Here is an 18,951-nt window from a genome sequence, read left to right on the forward strand (position 1 = left end):
CAGACATAAGTAAAGATGAAACTATGAGAGGGAGATGGGATATCTTGTTCTGTATTGAAGATCAGGATTTTAAAATAGGGAGCAAATACCTGATAACCTTTGAAGCTAGATGTCTACATTTAGTTAACATACGTGTACTGTAGTCATGGCAAGCCAAAGTCATTTTAAGAAGAAGAAAACCCGAAGTCAAGAACTGTCGGAGGATTTCGATTTGATTGTGAATGAAATTAATGATTTTATTGCTATTTTAGAGGAACAAGGACATAAGCCAAGTGAGCCCTTGCCTCTGGATACAGGACAGATAGAACCTGACCTCGATTCGGAGAGTTCCTCTCTGTCGCTGTCCCCACGTAACACTGTGATTCACATAGAGGACACTGATCTCTTCCTCCAGCATCAGGAGAATTCCGAACCGATCTACGAGTCATTTGACGAGGTCCAAGAATGTCCGTATGAATCGATTCAGAATGTGAGACCAAAACCAAAGGCTATAGCCACTGCCAACCTCATTCCTCAGGCCTACAAGCCAATACCCAAGCCTAAACCTCTCAACCTCAGGAGGATGGGCGAGCCAGGGAATCCACCCAAAAGGGTCAAGGCTATACACAACTACAAGGGCACAAATAATGATGAGGTAAGCTGTCACCATTGGTTCAATTACATTTTCTTAAAAGAAGACCATTATTTATTATTGTTAATTATCAAGCTCATATTGGTTCAATCCAATTTTGAAAATGTCCAAATCCTATATTTTCTCCTAGATTTTCACATTGTGGCATAATTATTGTTGTTACGAGTAGAGTGATGTAGACAAATAAACGATGTCAAGCACCTGTTTTACCTGAAGCTTACGTCAGTTAGCTAAGCTTTTGTGTTTGGCATCCATCACTCCGTACCTCTCAGTAAGAGTATTGTTTCAAGGCAAACATTTTTTAACGTTTTCTACATTTTCTTCCTTGGAGAATTTAAGGAGGTGTACCATGTGTCTTTTTTCCAATATTCTTTGTTTTTTCTACACAAATCATAATGATGGGAATTGTAGATGATTCTGAACTCAAAAAACAGTGGCAATATTTGAGATGATTTGGTTTAGCTTTATAGATTATCGAAGACATCTTGCAGAAAAGACACCTGTTGTGAGAGGGTGTTTATGAATTATGCCATTTTATTTATCGCTGAGGCTTTTTTACGTTGAGATGAGAGCATTTTGCTGTAACGCTCTGGCTCTGAAATTATCAATGTTGATATCAGCTGTCATATTCCTGCTTGTTTTGTTTCACCCCTTATTAATGGGTCAGGGTGGTTCTCACTTTTCGGGGAGGCACTAGATAAGGCTAAGCCAAGTCATAATGTCAGATCCATTAAACCACAGTCTATCCAGATTAAAAAATGGATTTACTGCATTTCAAAGTAAACACAAACATTGTTTTGTGTTTTGAGGTATATATATATGTAGATAAATAAAGCCTTGGTACAGCAAAAAATACTTCAATAAATAAAACAGAATGCAACAATCCAAATTAAACTATTTATTTAATTTGGTCTGTTACATTCTGCTTTATTTATTTAAGTAAATATTATATATATATATATATATATATATTCTGCAGAAAACTCCCATCAAACGTCATAGAGATGGTTAGAAAGAGTATAGATTAATACTCAACATCATAAACAGCTAAATTTAAGTTTGTTTTTAATTGTATGACTTTGTTTTTAGTTATAAAAAAGTATTTATTGTAACCAAGGAATCTTTTGTATGATGATAAGTATTATATTATTATTATTATTTATTCAAGAAGGAAATATTTGTTTATATGTAACAACTAAATTTCAAAGCTTCAAATAGGATATCCTTTTGATAAAAAGGATCAATTTTTCCAAAAAAAATTTTTTATTTGTATGTAGCACGGGGATCTGATGAACGGTGGTATCACAGAATGACTACCTATCTACTAGATAAGGAGTTTTATGGGTTGATTGGAGTATATTAGGGATAAAGAAGGAGATAACAGGATTAAATTAGCTCTCTTTCTGTATCTAAGACATAATAAAAAATTGTCTATCTTTTAAAGCCTAAATAGGTCAGATTTTGTTGTTGATTTATAGTTTTAAATAGTTTTAGAGTCTAATAAAACTTAAATGAAATGAGGCTTAAAGTTTCAGGAAATCAAATGGTGCATCAGGCCTGATCTATCTAGTTTTTGGTCAGTGTTAATAATTTTTGTTTACAGATGTTAACAAATAGAGAAACAGGTTGCAGATTAGTGCTACAAATTCAAGAGTCTGTAAGCTCCGTGGAGTAAGCACTGGAATCTCCTGTGCTGAGGCTGGTAGAGGTGTTGTGTTTACTCGGTCTGTCTGACTAAACACATGTTTTCTCTGGGGATGATGATGATGAGGCAGTAAGCCACTGCTACAGTATACAGTGAGTTATGAGGGGCGTCCAGCAGAGATGGGTCGTTCCCCTCACCCTAGCCAATCTTTGATCTGTTTGAGTGTCTACTTATTTCACTAATGTGATTAAAAATGAATTCCTGACAGGTGCTTGTGATTTCACAGACATGCTTTTTGTACACATGATAGCTCTAATCTGTTTTGTATACAATCGTGGGGCCTCTGTAACAGTGTTATTGCCACATCTTTTGCCAGGGATGCATTAAGTACTGGTAGCTTTATGACTAAGGTTTGCCGGTATTCAGGGAATCGGTCAGTTTGGTGTGATAGAGACAAAGTGTCTACAGATCTAGGATCAGAGGGCATTTGGTTTCCATCAGTAAATCAAACATATAAATACAATGTATCTTTATTCCCACCTTGTTATGGTTCGAGAATCCCACTGATATATTCTTCATATTTTACTCTGAGCATTATTAAGGCAAATTCTTAGTTCATGCACTTGCACAAGTATTGAAAAATAAATGAATATGTTTCATTTTTTGTGATTTGTATATAGATGCACCTTCATCTCAACAAGTGGAGCATTGTCCTGATATATCAACTGTCGATTGCCATTCAGTCTGATGAAAATCATTCCCCCTTAAACAAGGACCCATTTTTTTGAAATGATCATAAACACTTTGGTACAGAATACTTAGTGCTTAGTAACATGTGCACAGAATGGTGTAAACTTTTCAGATTCCATGTGCTGTGGGATAATCTGGATGGCTGATCTATCATGTGTTACAACCTGTTAAGCTGTATGGTTTATTTCTCCCACAGCTCTGTTTGATGAAGGGTGACATAATCACAGTATCCCAGACCATGGATGGGGGCTGGTGGGAGGGGACCCTCAACGGCAAGACTGGCTGGTTCCCCAGCAACTATGTCAAGGAGCTCAAGTCAGGTACGTAATAAGTGACTCAACTCAGCTGTGCCCTGTGTAGCTCAAGTCAGGTATGTCTCCTGTATAGCTCAATTCCGATATGCCTCCTGTATAAAGTCAGGTATGTACTAAGTAGCTCAAGTCAGGTATGTATTAAGTAGAGGTTAGGTTAGTTATGTCTCCAGTATAGCTCAAGCCAGGTATGTCCTGTGTAGCTTAAGTCTCAACTTGACTCAAATTAAGTAATCTATGCATTGCATAGCTCAAGTCAGGTATGTCCTTTGTAGCACAAGCCAGGTATGTCCTTTGTAGCACAAGCCAGGTTTGTCCTGTGTAGCTCAAGCCAGGTATGTCCTTTGTAGCACAAGCCAGGTTTGTCCTGTGTAGCTCAAGCCAGATATGTCCTTTGTAGCACAAGCCAGGTTTGTCCTGTGTAGCTCAAGCCAGGTATGTCGTCTGTAGCTCAAGCCAGGTTTGTCCCTGTGTATGCCACCCACAGCAGCATGTCTCTTTCTCATCTGCTGTCTCTCACACAATCATTAACTATGTTGTTTCCCCCGTAAGCTATTTATAAAATGGGTTTATCAAAGAATTTTTCAAGTATTTATGCCTTGAAACTTGTGAATTTTGGGGATTTGAAGACATTGTTTTCCCTCCGCTGTGTTTTACTTGTTTTTATTTCCTGCCTCCTTATCTCTCTGTTTTATCATGATCGTTCTAGATCAAGATGAAACACAGTCTGTTCAGCATTTCTTGCAGACACTGAGTGCATGAAGATTTTTTTTCTTCCTAATTGAATTTTATCAATTTAGAGCTTCCTGCCTTTGTATTCAGAACTGTCTAAATTTCCCAACAAATGGTTTTATTTACCATTAAACAAGCAATATTTTGTTCACACAGCAGAGAAAATTTCTTGAATATTTATGAAATTATCTGATAGCATATGAAAATAAAATGAAAGAGCTCAGAATCGTTGAAGGCATTTATGCTTTACAATCTAATCAGATCATGGAATGATACTTACGACACATGTGTTTTTGAATTTCCAGATATTGTAACACAAGATATCCCAGGCAAGAGACAGTCAGGGGCCCTCAAGGGGGATGTCCAAGTCTATAAGCGTGAGAGCATGCAGTATTACCATAATGTGGTAGGCATATTCTTCACCTCTGCCGAGTCATTTTGCTTTTGATTTATGCAAAATATGATTATATAAATTTATTAATAACATGCATTTTATTTTTATTATTTTATTGAAATTTGTCAGATAGGGTGCATATATTTTACTATCTATATACATGTAAGTGCACTATTTTGATTTATCAAAATTCATAAAAACTTGACTGCATGGTTAAAGCAGTGTTACAATTTGATACCTGGCTGTAATATTGATAGATGTCTGTAACTGTATAGTCTTTTTGATTTTGACATTTGGTTCTTGATTTTGATATCTTACATTGAGCGAAATTTTTCAAATATTTCAGGTTTTGCAAAATGTAATAGAAACAGAGAAAACTCATGTCCAAGAATTAACAACAGTGTTACAGACCTACATACAGCCCATTCATAACTCCTCAATGTAAGTATGGTAGATTAAACAGTTTCAAGTACATTGTATTGGTGAGTAAAACAGTTTCAAGTATTGTTAAAAAAAGAAAAAAAACAAAAAAACAAAACTGGTATTTTTTAAAACAATGCATATTTGTTTTAATCTAAGCATGTTGGTACAATAGTTAAATAGGAGTAAAACTCGGCTTGCCCACAAAGAGTACACAAACAATACACAGACATGCTTGTGGGATTCAAACGGGCATTACGTAACTTTATAATTTGAATGAGAGTAATTAGAGTCTGTTCAATTTTCTTATTTTCTCCCCAGATTAACCCCCACAGAGTACTCTCAGCTGATTGGTAACTTGGAGGAAATCTTAGCATTCCAGAACACATTTCTTTCAGCAATTGAAGAGTGCATGAAGTGAGTAAAGGAATATTGGTCATTTATACCACTCATAATGCTCTACAAACTATGTCTCTTTTGTCAATATGATATGCCAACAAAGTTCAAGATCACATTTATTTTTGTGACTTGAATCTCTTTGATAACATTTGAGGTAAACAAGATGAAGATATCTTGTTTGGTAGTCTTATTTCAAGTCTACGGCTCAGGTCAGGTGTACAAATGAATGCAGTTGCACTTAAAGGCATGTTTAAGGGTTATTAAATTCATAAAAATAAAAGCTTAAAGTGAAGTATCATAATTAAATTATTGAAATAATGATAAAGACTGAACAAAAATACAGAATATATAGATACATTTATAACCAGTACATATTAAAGTAAACCAGTCCAATATGAATGTATATCATCCATTCAGGATAGAGTAGGGTGCATACTGTATTTGTCCCATAGTAGAGGAAGGTGACAGTTTGTTTCATTCTCACAAGTAAAAGAAGATCAAGATATCCTATTGGTGTCAGATTGACCCGGTTTATATATAGATGGAAGGTTTGCTGGCTCCTCTCCATGTCAGACCATCTGTCTCACGCTGAGGTGTTACACCAAGTTATTGTTATCTAACATCAACTCTCAGAACAGGTGCTTCTTTGTAGCTGCTTCAGAATAATCATCAGTCTTGGCAGTCTTTGCATAACAGTGCTAGTGTGAGGGGTTGAAATAATAATGGGAGTTATTTTGCACTGTTGTGTTCCTGAATTCATCAAAGATGATTGCATCATGAAAAGATAGTTTTGCTGAGAATGGGATGGTTCAAGTGTATTGTTTTGTTATCTGGAAGAGGAAATGATTAGGCATGGGAAAACAAGAAGGAAAACAGAATGAAAGTTCCTGATTCATAAAGCACACTGTAAATTAAGAGAGCTAAATAATAGTGGCCATTTTTAAGCTACAATTCTTTAAAGGAATAGCTCTGTATAAAAATGTAGGGATATATTCAAATTTTAAATCCAAAATTATTTAGATTTTTTCTTTATTAAATACAAAATGTAATAGCTTATGGCCAAATTAACGTATTTAAAAGGTTCAAGGCAGATCTGATGATTAATTTGTTGACCAACCAGCTTCCTTAAAACATAATGAGTAAAATTGCAGTTGTTTCATTATGAATATGTTTCACATATAATTATATAGATTTTGAGTCAGATAAATATGATATGAAAATTTCTTTGATTTCTGTGTCTATTCATTGTATGTACTTGTACTTGAGATTCACAGATATCTCTGTGTGTTCTGTAATTGCAGACAGCCTCCTCACCAGCGCAGGGTGGGAGGGGTGTTTCTGAAGTATGCCCCCCGTGTGAAGGAACTCTACATGGCTTACTCGGCCAATCATCCACAAGCTGCCGCAATTCTACAAAATAAACGGTGAAAAAAATAAAATTGAGTAGCTGTCTGTTGAAAAAGAGCTGGCTATTTTGTAAAAAATCTTATCAGTACATGGTTTTTTTTTTTCAAATATGCTACTAAATAATAAGTGCAATACTTGCTAAAAATGAACAAAAGATATGTAATCGAAGCATCACTTTTAAAAGTTTTTTTTATCTTAGGGATGATTTAAATAAGTTTATGGAATCGATTGGTGCTACAAAAGGAACAATGACCTTGACTACAAATCTGTACAAGCCTTTTACCCGGTTAGACAAATATCCCAGTCTTTTGAAGGAGTTAGAAAGACATATTGAGGTTGGTAGATAAGATATTTTTTCATTGAACATACGAACGTCACTGTAGCAATAGTTGACCTAAAGTATCTGAAACCTTAAATTAGCTTCACCACAAGAAGTTTATTAAATGCAGGGAAAAAATAGAAACTCCTAATAAATATCAATGTTTAAAATCCAATATGTTGTGTTTTATTTGAAAGATGCTATAATTCTGATTCTAGGAGAGCCATATTGACAGAGGGGACACTCAAAGAGCCATATCAGTGTACAGGGAGATAGCAGTGAGTGTGTTAACTTTATGTATATTGTTTGTTAACAAAGGTTTTATGAACTTTCAGTATAACCTACTTGAAAAAGTAAAGAAATTGTACATTAAGATACATTATAGATACCAGGTTCATTGTACCATGCTAACTGTCTAATAAATGTAGTATATGCATGATAAAATAATTTCTTTATTGTCACAAAGTCAGTGGCCTCTGTCTAAATGATTATTATATGTGACATTCGCTGTTTTGTTTACAGAATGCTTGCATGGAAGTCAGGAAGTGTAAAGAGATGGAGTATGAGATTCTAACAAGTTCAATAAAAGGATGGTCAGGGGAGGTAATGTATTCCAGGATTTGATGTTTGATTTCAGATAAGCCTTTGGGTTTATTGAATAGATGTGCATGTACATGTAGAATATTTCATCGCTGAAGATGTAGATATCTGTTTGATTTTTCATGCACCGTTTAAATCTGTTCTCAAAATGAACAACATAATGCACCAGAATGCATTGCATACTTGAGCTTTCATGTATATTGCCTACAGGAAATTGCCAAGCTGGGGGAGGTGGTCCGACTATCCCAGGTACAAGTGACCTCGCTGAGTGGGGACAAGATGGACAGGATCTTTGTGTTGTTCCCCAGTCTGCTGGTCATGCTGTCTATGAGTCCCAGACTCAGTGGATACCAGTACGAGGTCAGTTATACACGAGTCTCATAGGACTCTTCTTGTTTCTAGTCGGTGCTCTGAGTGTACATTAATGAGTCTCTCTGAGGGTTGTTGGCTGTCTTTATGTTTGTGTTCAAAGTGAACATTTACAAAGATTACTCCATTGTTAATCTAGACACATGACTATTTGTAAAATGTGTATGCTGTTGTGTAGTCTGTCTGCAGTCCCTGAGGACAATGGTTTTAAGTTTTTCAGACTGGCTGATTTAATAATTAATTTTCAAAAAATACACACTCTATCATGTATTTGAAAGTGGACTTTTTTATTTTATTTAGGGCAAGCTGCCATTAAGTGGAATGACTATAGGCGTAATAGATGATGAAGAAATGGAGTGCTGCTTTGAAATATCAGGTACGAATGATAGAAATTTTACTTTTAATAATTTCTATGAATTTAAGGACCTCATTCACTTGTGTTTGTTATGAACCTGCAGGTAACATGATAGAGAAGATAATAGTGACCTGTGGTAGTCCGATGGATGCCTCGGGATGGGTGGAGGCCCTGGGGAAAGACCAGGCCCAGGTGACAGTGATGAATGGACCCAGTAGTAAATCTCAAATCACACAGGTGTGTAGTTGTTTATTAATGTTGGGTAATTGTGGACATACCGGTAGATCTCTTATATATATGCAAATATAGTATGAATTAAAAAGAATTACTTCTTCAAGTTGTACTTTACATATAGAGTCAAGAACTTGCAATTAATGTTTATCAATATACATGTACATTGCATGAAAAAACGACCTTAAGTAGTTTCATTTCTGTCTATATATCATCTATCGATTATCTATTCTATTAATTAATTTTTTTTCAGGAAAATCGCCTTCTGCCTAATTCCAACACACCTGATATAGATATGGCAAAACAGATTACAACCTATGGGGAGGTATAAAGCATATGACAATAAATGGTTTTTCCTAAGCAGGTTTTAAGTACCATTTTTCTCACAGATTTCCACGTCACAGCCAAGAAAAAAATTTAAAATAACTTGGTTTTAAGTACCATTTTTCTCGCAGATTTCTACATCTCAGCCCAGTATAAGTTTACTGACCCCCGCAAAGACCGCTCTGGTGACACATTCCACCTGGACCATGTCCTGTCTCCGCCCATCCCCACCCCTCAGGCAGCACCTGCCCTGTAAGGAGGACCTAGTCAGAAGTCCACGCATGGGTCGCAAACCAGTACGGCGGAAACCCGGTAATGTCTCATCAAGTGAAGCAGATATGTGCTAGCAGATATGTGTAGCACTATCATGGGGGAAAAACTGTATATGTTTGAGATAAAGTTACATATTAGGGCCAGGTGTGAAGCTATCCAACTTGGATGATGTCAGTTAAATGAGATTGATAAAAAAAAAGACAGAATATATCTTAAAGCAACTTGTGAAAATTGATAGTAGTTTTGAATTCATCAGAAGTGAACTGTATGGTGAATCTTATCTTCATTATACTAGTGCATTTGGTCAGAATATCTGTTCAACATATACGTCAATAATGGATTGACCTCCTGTTTCATAATTTGATAAGACGAGTATTTGGTTTTCTTAGTGCGGACCCACTCTCAGGATGAGTATGATTACAAATACAAGTGGCGACAATGTTAGTTTTATTTTTCTCATATGGAATGTTGTCATGCATATTTATAATATTACAATAATTATTGCAAGTGATTGCTTTTTTGTCCAACAGTGAAACTCTCAATTTCAAAAAACAAAAGCGAAAAATACCATCAGCACTTGCCAGTATTACATTGACTTCTTTTAAAGCTTGCTCCTGACATGAAGCTTAATTTATATATGACATGAACTCTTTTTAACCCCCCAAATATGGAATTGAAAAAGTTTCACTGCCTTCTCCAGAATTGATGTTGTCATGTTGTGAATGTGTATATTCTGTATGCATACTATGAGCATTAATTTTTAAGCACCTTTTAAAATATGCAATTATTTTAGTTTGGTTTTCTTTTCTTTTATATGCCTGTCAGTGGACAATCCGTTTATTCATATGTTTTTTTCCCTATGTCTGTTCGTTTATATTTACTTTATTGTATGGATTACATCTTGCACAAATGGAGACCTAAATCCATCAAACTTTGTCAGATCATGCATCTTTGGAGGCTTAAAACTAAATGATTGTGTCTGTCCCACTTTTAGCCAGCGTTTCACATCCAGATCATATCCTCAGGCCTATACGGTCATCCAAATACCTTTTTTCAAATGCAAATCTTGGGAGGGAGGTCTTTTGTGACTTAAGGAGGTCATGATGACCTCTTGCTCACTTTGAAATTTGTAAGGCAATGTCCATCAAATCTTCTAGTTTGGCATAACTTGTGATCTGGCTGTGCACTTTCTGTTTTTTTAATGTTTACTTGTGGATGTTTTCCTATATCAGAAATATTATCTTGAGAAGTTGTCATTGATCTTATTTCCCGTCCATTTTTGTTTTTTTCCCTTGCAAACTATACATGTATTTATATATTGCACGTCATCAAAAAAGAAGTTTAAAAAAGGCATTAAACATGTCCCTTGCATGACTCACATTTTTTGAATATCTTTTTTTTTTCATTTCCTTTTTAACAAATAAATACATGAGCAGCTTTCATTATTCCGTCCATCAGTTGTCTCATTTTTTAGATAAATCTTGTTAAATAATATTTATGTGTGAAAACAAATACATGTAGTACTTATTTTCTTTATTTTCAAAAGGAGAAATTTAAATAATCATGAAATGTAAATAAAATGGACTTTAGACAAAGTAGATTCAGCCTAGCATGTACTATACATATGTAAAGATTTCATGTTATATACAATAATATTTAAACTTTATTATTGATTATTTTTGGTTCTATTTCTCTGGATAGATGATCCAAGAACAATGGAAGAGGATGCACTGATTCTGAAGGTGATAGAGGCCTACTGCACCAGTGCTAAGACCAGACACACCGTCAACTCCTGTAAGTACTGGGGGATGGTCACTTCTGGGGGTCACCAGGGGGTGGGTGTAGTCATGTGTAATGTGTGCTCATTTTCTGTGGGTTAATTATTCACGTTCATACATGTTGATCGGTGTACAGACAAATGGTATTATTGTCAGCTGCTGCCTTTGCTCTTTCAGATGGTTTTTTTTATTCACAGTATGTTTGCATGAATATTGGAATGAGTATTTTATTAGATGATAGAAATGTTAATCAATCAATGGGTCTCCAAATTGTAAGAGTATGCATGTATTATTGTTGTTTATCTGTGCAGAATTTGATATTTGTATTGCATCTTCTTGTTGGAGCTTATTTTTTTTAAACCTTGTTGTCTTTCAACAACTTATCATGAGAATTTGTTTATATATCATATCTATTGTAAACTAGTTTTACATTTATTTGTTTGGTTTTTTTTTGTTTCACATATAACATATCAATTTTGTTCATTTTTCCGTGAAGTGAAAGAAGCATTTAGACAGTAGCATTTTCTGATTTGTTGTTACAAGTTGCTAATTGTTTCCCTACAGTGTAACTTGGTAAATCCTAACTCACAGTTTAACCATCTTCATTATACTGTTACTCAAACATATATTCTGCAGCCTGCTTTGTTGATTCTGTGAATGAAACAGAAATTGAATAAGCAAGTTTCATTTTGTACTGGTATTGCCTTGAATTATGGATATAATATGACTGTTGTGTAATGTGTTATACATGAAAATAGTGTGCATGTTTGTTGTAAAGAATAGATTGTTAAAAAATGTTTCCTGCAGATGAAAGTATTGATGTTGTAGAAACTAAATATTGTGCTTTCAATGTTGTTTTTAAAATTGAAAATACAGTCAAACTTCGTTATCTCGAACTAGATGGGGCTGTTGAAAACTTTGAGATATCTGAGTATTCAAGATATTCAGGGTAAAATGCTTAAAAAATAGGTGGTTGGGACTTCGACATATCCATTGTATTCGAGATATTGGTGTTCGAGATATCGAAGTTCAACTGTAATTAATTAGAGAAAAAAACATGTAAAAAGTATAACATCAGTTGTCGGTAATGAATTAATACTGTTGTTGTGGTACACAGAAATGTTTGGCCGTAGGTAGTAATTCTAGTTTTTTGTTTTTATCAATGCTGCTCGTATAGTGGACTTGAAAAAGCTGCGTCTGAGTGCGGATGGAACAGTTGAAGGTTACGGTGACACACTTATTTCCCCCGAATCGGAGGAGTATCGTTTTGTGCATGGACACCAGGGCATGATTGGGGGGTTTTGTTGTGCTTCATTTCCCATAGCAAAGGGACTGGCCCGAACAATTAAGCGACTTTGAAGTTGTCTTAAGTTACAGTTTTGCTGGAAAATAATCTTCAGTTTATGATAAGGTCATGTTTGTAACAGACAACCACAATGGTACCAATGAAGAGATCTTTCAGGAATCCTAAATTTATTAAAAATTCTTGCGAATGAAAACTGTCAATGTGCCATATTCACAATCAAGCCTTATGAAATGATTTGATAAACTTTCATGTATGAGATAAAGTTTCTCTATGCCAGGAATGACCAATCATTGTTCAGATTTTTTTTTAATATGAAGATAATTTTAGTAATTCATAGCATAATTACCTAAAGTATTTGACATTTTCCATGCTTAAGGTTTCATTTACTTTCCAGATGAAACAATTTATGTTTTACTTATCTTCACTCAGCACTAATGCACAGTTCATTTTTTTAATTTGTAGACATGGTGTAGGGTTAAAATAAAAAGGCTTTTGAAACTTTCGAAGAAAAAAAATTTCCAATGGGTTAATTGGGTTTTTTTTCCATTTTTATTGAAAACTTGCAAAACTTTTTGAAAATTTAATCGTACATGTAGTTTGCAATTGTTCTGAGAAGGTGTGACACCTTTCACCTTTTCTCATTCTCTGAATATTTTTATCCTGCAATTAAATTTTTAACTTTCATTACACTTGCTTTTGTAAAGCTAGGTTTAATCAAAGAATGCAAACAAGACTCCTAGCCTTGCTTTTCAACAGGGAAAGGGAAATAACATCAGAGTATTTCGATCTACATAAACATGTGTATCACATTGTATTTTTGTCCAGCTTTTGCTTGGTACTGTGGCTTTGTGAATGAAGACATTTGTCTATTTGTTGTAGCTATTGCTAAAGAAAAATTTACTTTGGTGAGACCCCTCCCTAACCCTAATCTTGGTACCATTAATGAAAGTGTCAAGAAGGCGGACGTTGCCGTCCAAGGTAAAATTCTATCAGGTGTAACCCTCCATGCGGGGGAATATCTGACCCTCTGTGTTTTGTTACATTGTTTGTTTTCTTTGTTTTATTTTGTGTGATTATGAGACATTATTTCTTGATTAACTAGAAGATGTGTATAATATTAGATATATGGTCATCTTATTTTTTTTTTATTTTTAAGAAATGACAAGCTGTTAATTAAATATGCATGTTTCTGATTTTGTGAACAGATTGAATTTGTTTTAAAATTACATTTTGAGTTTTGCATCTGATTTATCAATCATCATTTCTAACATTATATTACACTGATTATAAACTGATATTGTATGATTGAAACATGAGAATTGTGTATATATTGTAACAAACAGCAAAGATACAGTGGTTTTGTAGATTTATAAGTCCAAAGTTGTAACTGTTCTTCTCTTTGGTGTACAGCATTACCTAAGGAATCGGTAAACATAGTCAAACCATTACAGTCAGAGGGTTCGGGCACCCCCAACGTCATACGGCGGGATGTCGGCATCCAAGGTATTCTGGGAATGCTGACGTGTGTAGTTCCCAAGTGATGTCACCTATTTTCTGCTCCTAATCGTCATGTTTTACATCTCCTTTCCATCGCTGATTTTCATGTACATTCTAAAGCAAATCTATTCTGGTCAACTCCACATCATCCACAGTTAAATTACATACTGTAGATTCCTATTTAAACGCGAGGAAGAGATATCTGCACCCTTCGTGGTTTTTAAAATCTCCCCCTATTTTTTTGAGAGTTGAGAACTATAAGAAATAAGAACAAAAGTTCCTCGTGTGCAATTTTATATTCTCACGATTTGATACAGCGGGATTGCGGAACTCGCGTAACATAAGGAATTTACAGTAATTAACTGGTAGGGCAAAATGCCAACAACCCAAATGTATTGATAAGCAAAGTCTCCTTTTTTTCTCCCCTTTCCCCATCCCTAAATCAGTTCCCTGCCTCTCCCATTTGATCAAGGTGACAGTCACTTGGGAGTGTTGGTTAACAGCATGAATCAACTATGTTGACTTTGTTTTGATAGTTCAATATACTACCAGTAAAAATCAGCATGACTGTGAAGATGCCAGCCACATGCCCAGTGGCCATTAACTCTCCATCACTACTGTGTAAACACCAGAATAGGCCAACATAGGATGTCATGCTTCCGCTTTATTTATTAGAGTACTAACTCTTAGACAGACAATTTGTAATAACCTGAGTGGGTGTTTTAAATTGCCTTGTACATGTATATGTCACATATATTTAAAGAAAAAACCATGGTACATGTAATCTTTCTGGTACACATAAAAATGAAGAATATTTGATATTAGCTATATAGATAAAAAAGTTTAAGTACAGAACACTGATCTGTGAGATTATTTCTTTGTGTTAATATATATGCAACTGTGTAATTCTTCTTTTAATATCTGTTTTGTAACTTTGTTTAATAAACTCCATGGTACATAAAACCAATTGAAGGTTTCTTGTAATGATTTAAGAGCATGGTATTGAGATTTTTTTTGTTGTTTTTAGTTTATTTTTAATTAACTTGCATTCATTTTTATTTTCGTCTGTGTTTGTAAAGTATAGATCCAGTAATATATATGTTGTCTGATAAAGTGCATGCACAGAAATTATTGAAATAAGGAAATAGACATATATTTCCATTTATTATTGATGTTTTATTTCCTTGCCCTTCATCTTTAATCTCTATGTATTTTTAATTTTGTTGCCCTATTTCTTGAAATAGTTGACATGGTAAAATCTCTTGTGAAATTTCTTTGCAGAAAAAAATGGTTTTATCAATATAACTATATTGGATCAGATAATGTTCCTTTTGTGTTTAAACTTTACCAAATACCAGTGGTTCATAATTGTTGTACAATATGTATGAAATGTCTCTTCGTTCTTTTCCATTTTAAATATTTTGGTTGTCTGGTTTTTAACATTTAAGGTCTTGGTGAATTTAGAAAACAATAATCTTTATTTTGTCTTTTTATATACTGATACCTGTTTTAGGAATTCTTTTTCCCTTGGCTAAAACTGAGAAAGTAATTTTATCATTACACCAATATCTTGTCTTTTTCAAAAACAATTTTTTTTCCTTTCAATATTTTGAAGATAAAGCTATAAATGTTGTTTGCCAAAGTTCTTCCATCATTTGTGTGTGCATGCTGGTTTTGCTTTGTGTTTTGGTGTTGATTTCCTGTTCTTTGATGTTGTACACAGCTTTCGTGACCAGTCCACACGTCCTGATGCCAGAGGAGGAGAAGATTATAATGGACGACGGAGACCCCTCCAACCTCCAGGAAAAGTGAGTCCGATGTGTAAACTTACATGTAGAGCTTGTTACATTTTCCATGGTGAAGTTACAGTTGTATAAAATTACATGTCCTTGAATTTTGCCATTTAATAAATAGATGGTTTTATTTTTACCTGTACGGTAAATGTAAGGTAGCGACAAAACTACTACTTTCACCCAAAAATACACTAAACAGAAAACTCGATATAAATTATATGTGAAATAGGGCACTGTGGTTTCATTAATATTCACGGGTATCAATTTTCGTGGATAAAGAGAAACTCAGTTTCAGGGATACGTAAATTCGTGGCCTTTGACCCTATCGTAAATCTTGCACTTCAATGAACATAAATTTCATGCATAAACTTAATTTACAAAGAAATCCATGAAATTGGTATTCAATGAATATTGATGAAACCACTGTATTTGTTTCCTTAACAGATTTTTTTTTATGTTTCCACGGCTGGTTTTCTTGCTTAATTTATAAAAATATTACAGTAAAACCGCCCTTGAAACAAAGCTATTCAAAAACCTGACATCTGATTTCACGTGATTCCTTGATATCTGGTGATGAAATTGGATATCACATGATTCCTTGATATCTGGTTACGAAATTGGATATCACATGATTCCTTGAAATCTGGTGATGTAATTGAATATAACATGATTCCTTGATATCTGGTGATGTTAGACATGATGTTACACTGAGTGGACAGAAAAATCATGTCATCAAAAGTAAAAAAAAACAATGGAATCTGATTTCTAAAGCAACATGCCCAAAATGTGGATATATATGATGTTACATGTAGTTGGATAAGACATTTATCTTACTGTGATTTCTCTAATTCATTACTCTATAGAAAACAACTCAGATGATACAATCAATATCCCAATACTCTTAATGGCTATATGGTTTATTCAATTAATTCAAAAATTAAGATTTCCTGAACTTTTCTCTAAGAGTTTAGAGTTACCAATCTTTAAAGTTACATGTACCATATTTGTTTGAAATTAAGGTTTTTCCTTGTTTTTTGCAGAACATTGGTGGACACAGTTTATTCTTTGAAGGACCAGGTTCGGATGTTAGAGAAGGTGATTATCATTAATGTAATGTACGCTGAAAAAGAAAAATTATAGTGAATGTTTATAGATCTAAGTGACTGAAGCATTATTACATGTAGTAAGTAATTTCTGGAAAATGAGACTATGAGAATGCATTGCCAACTACCAGAATAGTATATGTACAAATGCTAAAACACTATCACTGATTTTTGCTTCAATTGTCACCAGGCTAACAGGTGTGTGACTGGCAGTCAATATATCGGGTCTCAATATCTCAGTGGTCTGAATGCTGGCACCAGAGGCCCTGGGTTCGAGTCCTGGTTGAGACTTGACTTTTCACCACCTGTTACACAATCAGCAAGCACAATAAGATATATCTGCATTGAAAAAGTTTTATTTATTGATGAACCAAAAAGCACTGATTGTCTTTGTCCATGATTTCAGCACAGTCCACTAAATACAATAACCAGTGTCTCTGTTCCATTTATATTTTGTGGCCAAAAATTCATTACACCTTCATCATTCACTTAAATCTACCAGATTTAGAAGATAATGTTGTTACGAAATATAAATGTGTTTTTTCAAAATATCTGTACACTTGATATTTTTTGTGTCTGCGACTGACCAGAAACAATAGGAAATTGATAATTTACATGCTGTTTCCTTAATGGACTTATTTTTTGCATGCATTACCATGGAATTGCTTTTTATTGCTTGATTTTTTTTTCAGGAGCATAAAAAAATGAAGCATGATTTGGAAGAAGAAAAGAAAGCAAGAAGGCGGTTAGAGACCAGCGTTAAAAAATCCATGAAAAGCAACAACCTTATATGGGAAGAAACGCCTACATAGGCTCATTATTAGGGATTCAAACTTGATAATATGTTCAATTTATAGATATGTGTAGTGTTGTTAAGACTAAGCTGCAATGATAGTGCTGGTTTTGAAGAATCCAACTGTGTTATTAATTGTGGAACTAAGAATGCATCTGAGTATAGGAGAGAAAACAAGACACGAAGCAGGGAGTGAATTTCTAATTAGAAGTTGAAAGATATTTTTTAGAATTTAATTTTTATGTCATCTCTTTAGAATGGTTGTATGGTACTTGGACCAACATAACTTATAAACAGTGCTTTTGCGAGATTTATTTATCTGTCATAATATTGAAGTCCAATACATACATGTACATCTGTCTGAGAAATTGTGATTTATTTTATGGAATATTGATATTGTATAATGTAAATTGATATTTCTGTTCGATTCTCTCATTTACAGAGATATTTCTAACAAGGAACTACGGTATTAATATTATTTAAACTTGTTGTGAATCATCGAGATATAACATATTCACAAGACTACATTCTGTGTATTTTACAGAGTATGCTTGCATTTATTACCTGTTACAGATTAAAAATACAGTGAATGTGCTTGTTCAGGTTTAGAGTGCTACACATTTGAAAGCATTTCATTTCTGTTTAGGTTTAATTTTTCAAAACCTTAGAATATTGACATTCAGTGTTTTTTAAAGGTTATTAAAATTTCAACATTCATTTCCCATAATCAATGCAAAAATCTTTGTTTTTATTATAGTTTTAAGATTGATAATTAAACATTATAACAGTATTACAACAAATTATTATTTAACATGCAAATTTTTACATGAATTGAAATGTACATTTCTTGCAAGTATCTGAGCATAATATGTATTGCCAGCAATGTGGTTGTGTAAATTTTTGTGTCATGTGCCTGAAGCATTGATTGCTTCAGTGAACAGATATCACCGTTCTATAGGTGATGGAGATTGTACTTCATTGTTTAATGTGCCAAATATGAAGATTTAGGGGAGGCAGAAAGAGAAACTAACCTAGTGTTTATAGATGAACATGTAATTTAAAATTTGCTAGTATTTGTAATTAAGCAAAAAAAAATATTCACTTACTGCTATCTTTGTACATATATCTAGAGAATGTTGAAAAAAATATGAAAGAACAAGAAACCGAACTCTGTAATATTCCTCGACGTGCAATACACACAACAATAGAATTTGATGTGTATTTAATTTGTCTCCTGACTTGTAGTGTGCTTTTTGAAAATGAACAAACACATCACAACCAAATGTGAATAAAATATCAATTTAAAACCATTCTTTTCTTATACTCTTCCACTCCGGCTGATAAACACGCAGCATGAAATGGCAGTAGTTTACGCTTGAGAACTTGGGTTCTCTTTCTCGTAATGACTTACAATATTTAGTTGATAGTTTTAATCTGCTTTTCCTCTATACTGTCTCCTCTAATCATGTTAGCTCTCTGTCTCAACAATTTGGATGTTCCTATCAAATTCATAAGGATAAT

General features: G+C 34.0%; 1 protein-coding gene across 12 annotated transcripts; it reads left to right on the forward strand.

Moving 5' to 3' along the window:
- On the forward strand, nucleotides 1–18,737 carry LOC128180073 (rho guanine nucleotide exchange factor 7-like). Of its 12 annotated transcripts, none has more exons than XM_052847887.1 (22): nucleotides 1–634; nucleotides 3,223–3,346; nucleotides 4,375–4,475; nucleotides 4,810–4,904; nucleotides 5,205–5,300; nucleotides 6,575–6,706; nucleotides 6,889–7,024; nucleotides 7,227–7,286; nucleotides 7,531–7,611; nucleotides 7,819–7,968; nucleotides 8,278–8,353; nucleotides 8,436–8,569; nucleotides 8,817–8,888; nucleotides 9,019–9,199; nucleotides 9,550–9,600; nucleotides 10,862–10,954; nucleotides 12,116–12,160; nucleotides 13,124–13,222; nucleotides 13,655–13,747; nucleotides 15,465–15,549; nucleotides 16,575–16,629; nucleotides 17,330–18,737. In XM_052847887.1, exons 1-22 carry the CDS (start codon nucleotides 146–148, stop codon nucleotides 17,447–17,449), a joined length of 2,568 nt encoding a protein of 855 aa, XP_052703847.1. In that variant the 5' UTR covers nucleotides 1–145; the 3' UTR covers nucleotides 17,450–18,737. The 12 variants fall into 12 exon arrangements, with proteins under 12 accessions (XP_052703847.1, XP_052703848.1, XP_052703851.1 ...); XM_052847888.1 differs by having other exon boundaries at nucleotides 6,584–6,706; XM_052847891.1 differs by lacking the exon at nucleotides 13,655–13,747.
- Nucleotides 18,738–18,951: the final 214 nt, after the last annotated feature.

The sequence above is a fragment of the Crassostrea angulata genome, chromosome 4 (assembly GCF_025612915.1).
Source record: "Crassostrea angulata isolate pt1a10 chromosome 4, ASM2561291v2, whole genome shotgun sequence".
Classification (NCBI taxonomy): Eukaryota; Metazoa; Mollusca; class Bivalvia; order Ostreida; family Ostreidae; genus Magallana; species Magallana angulata.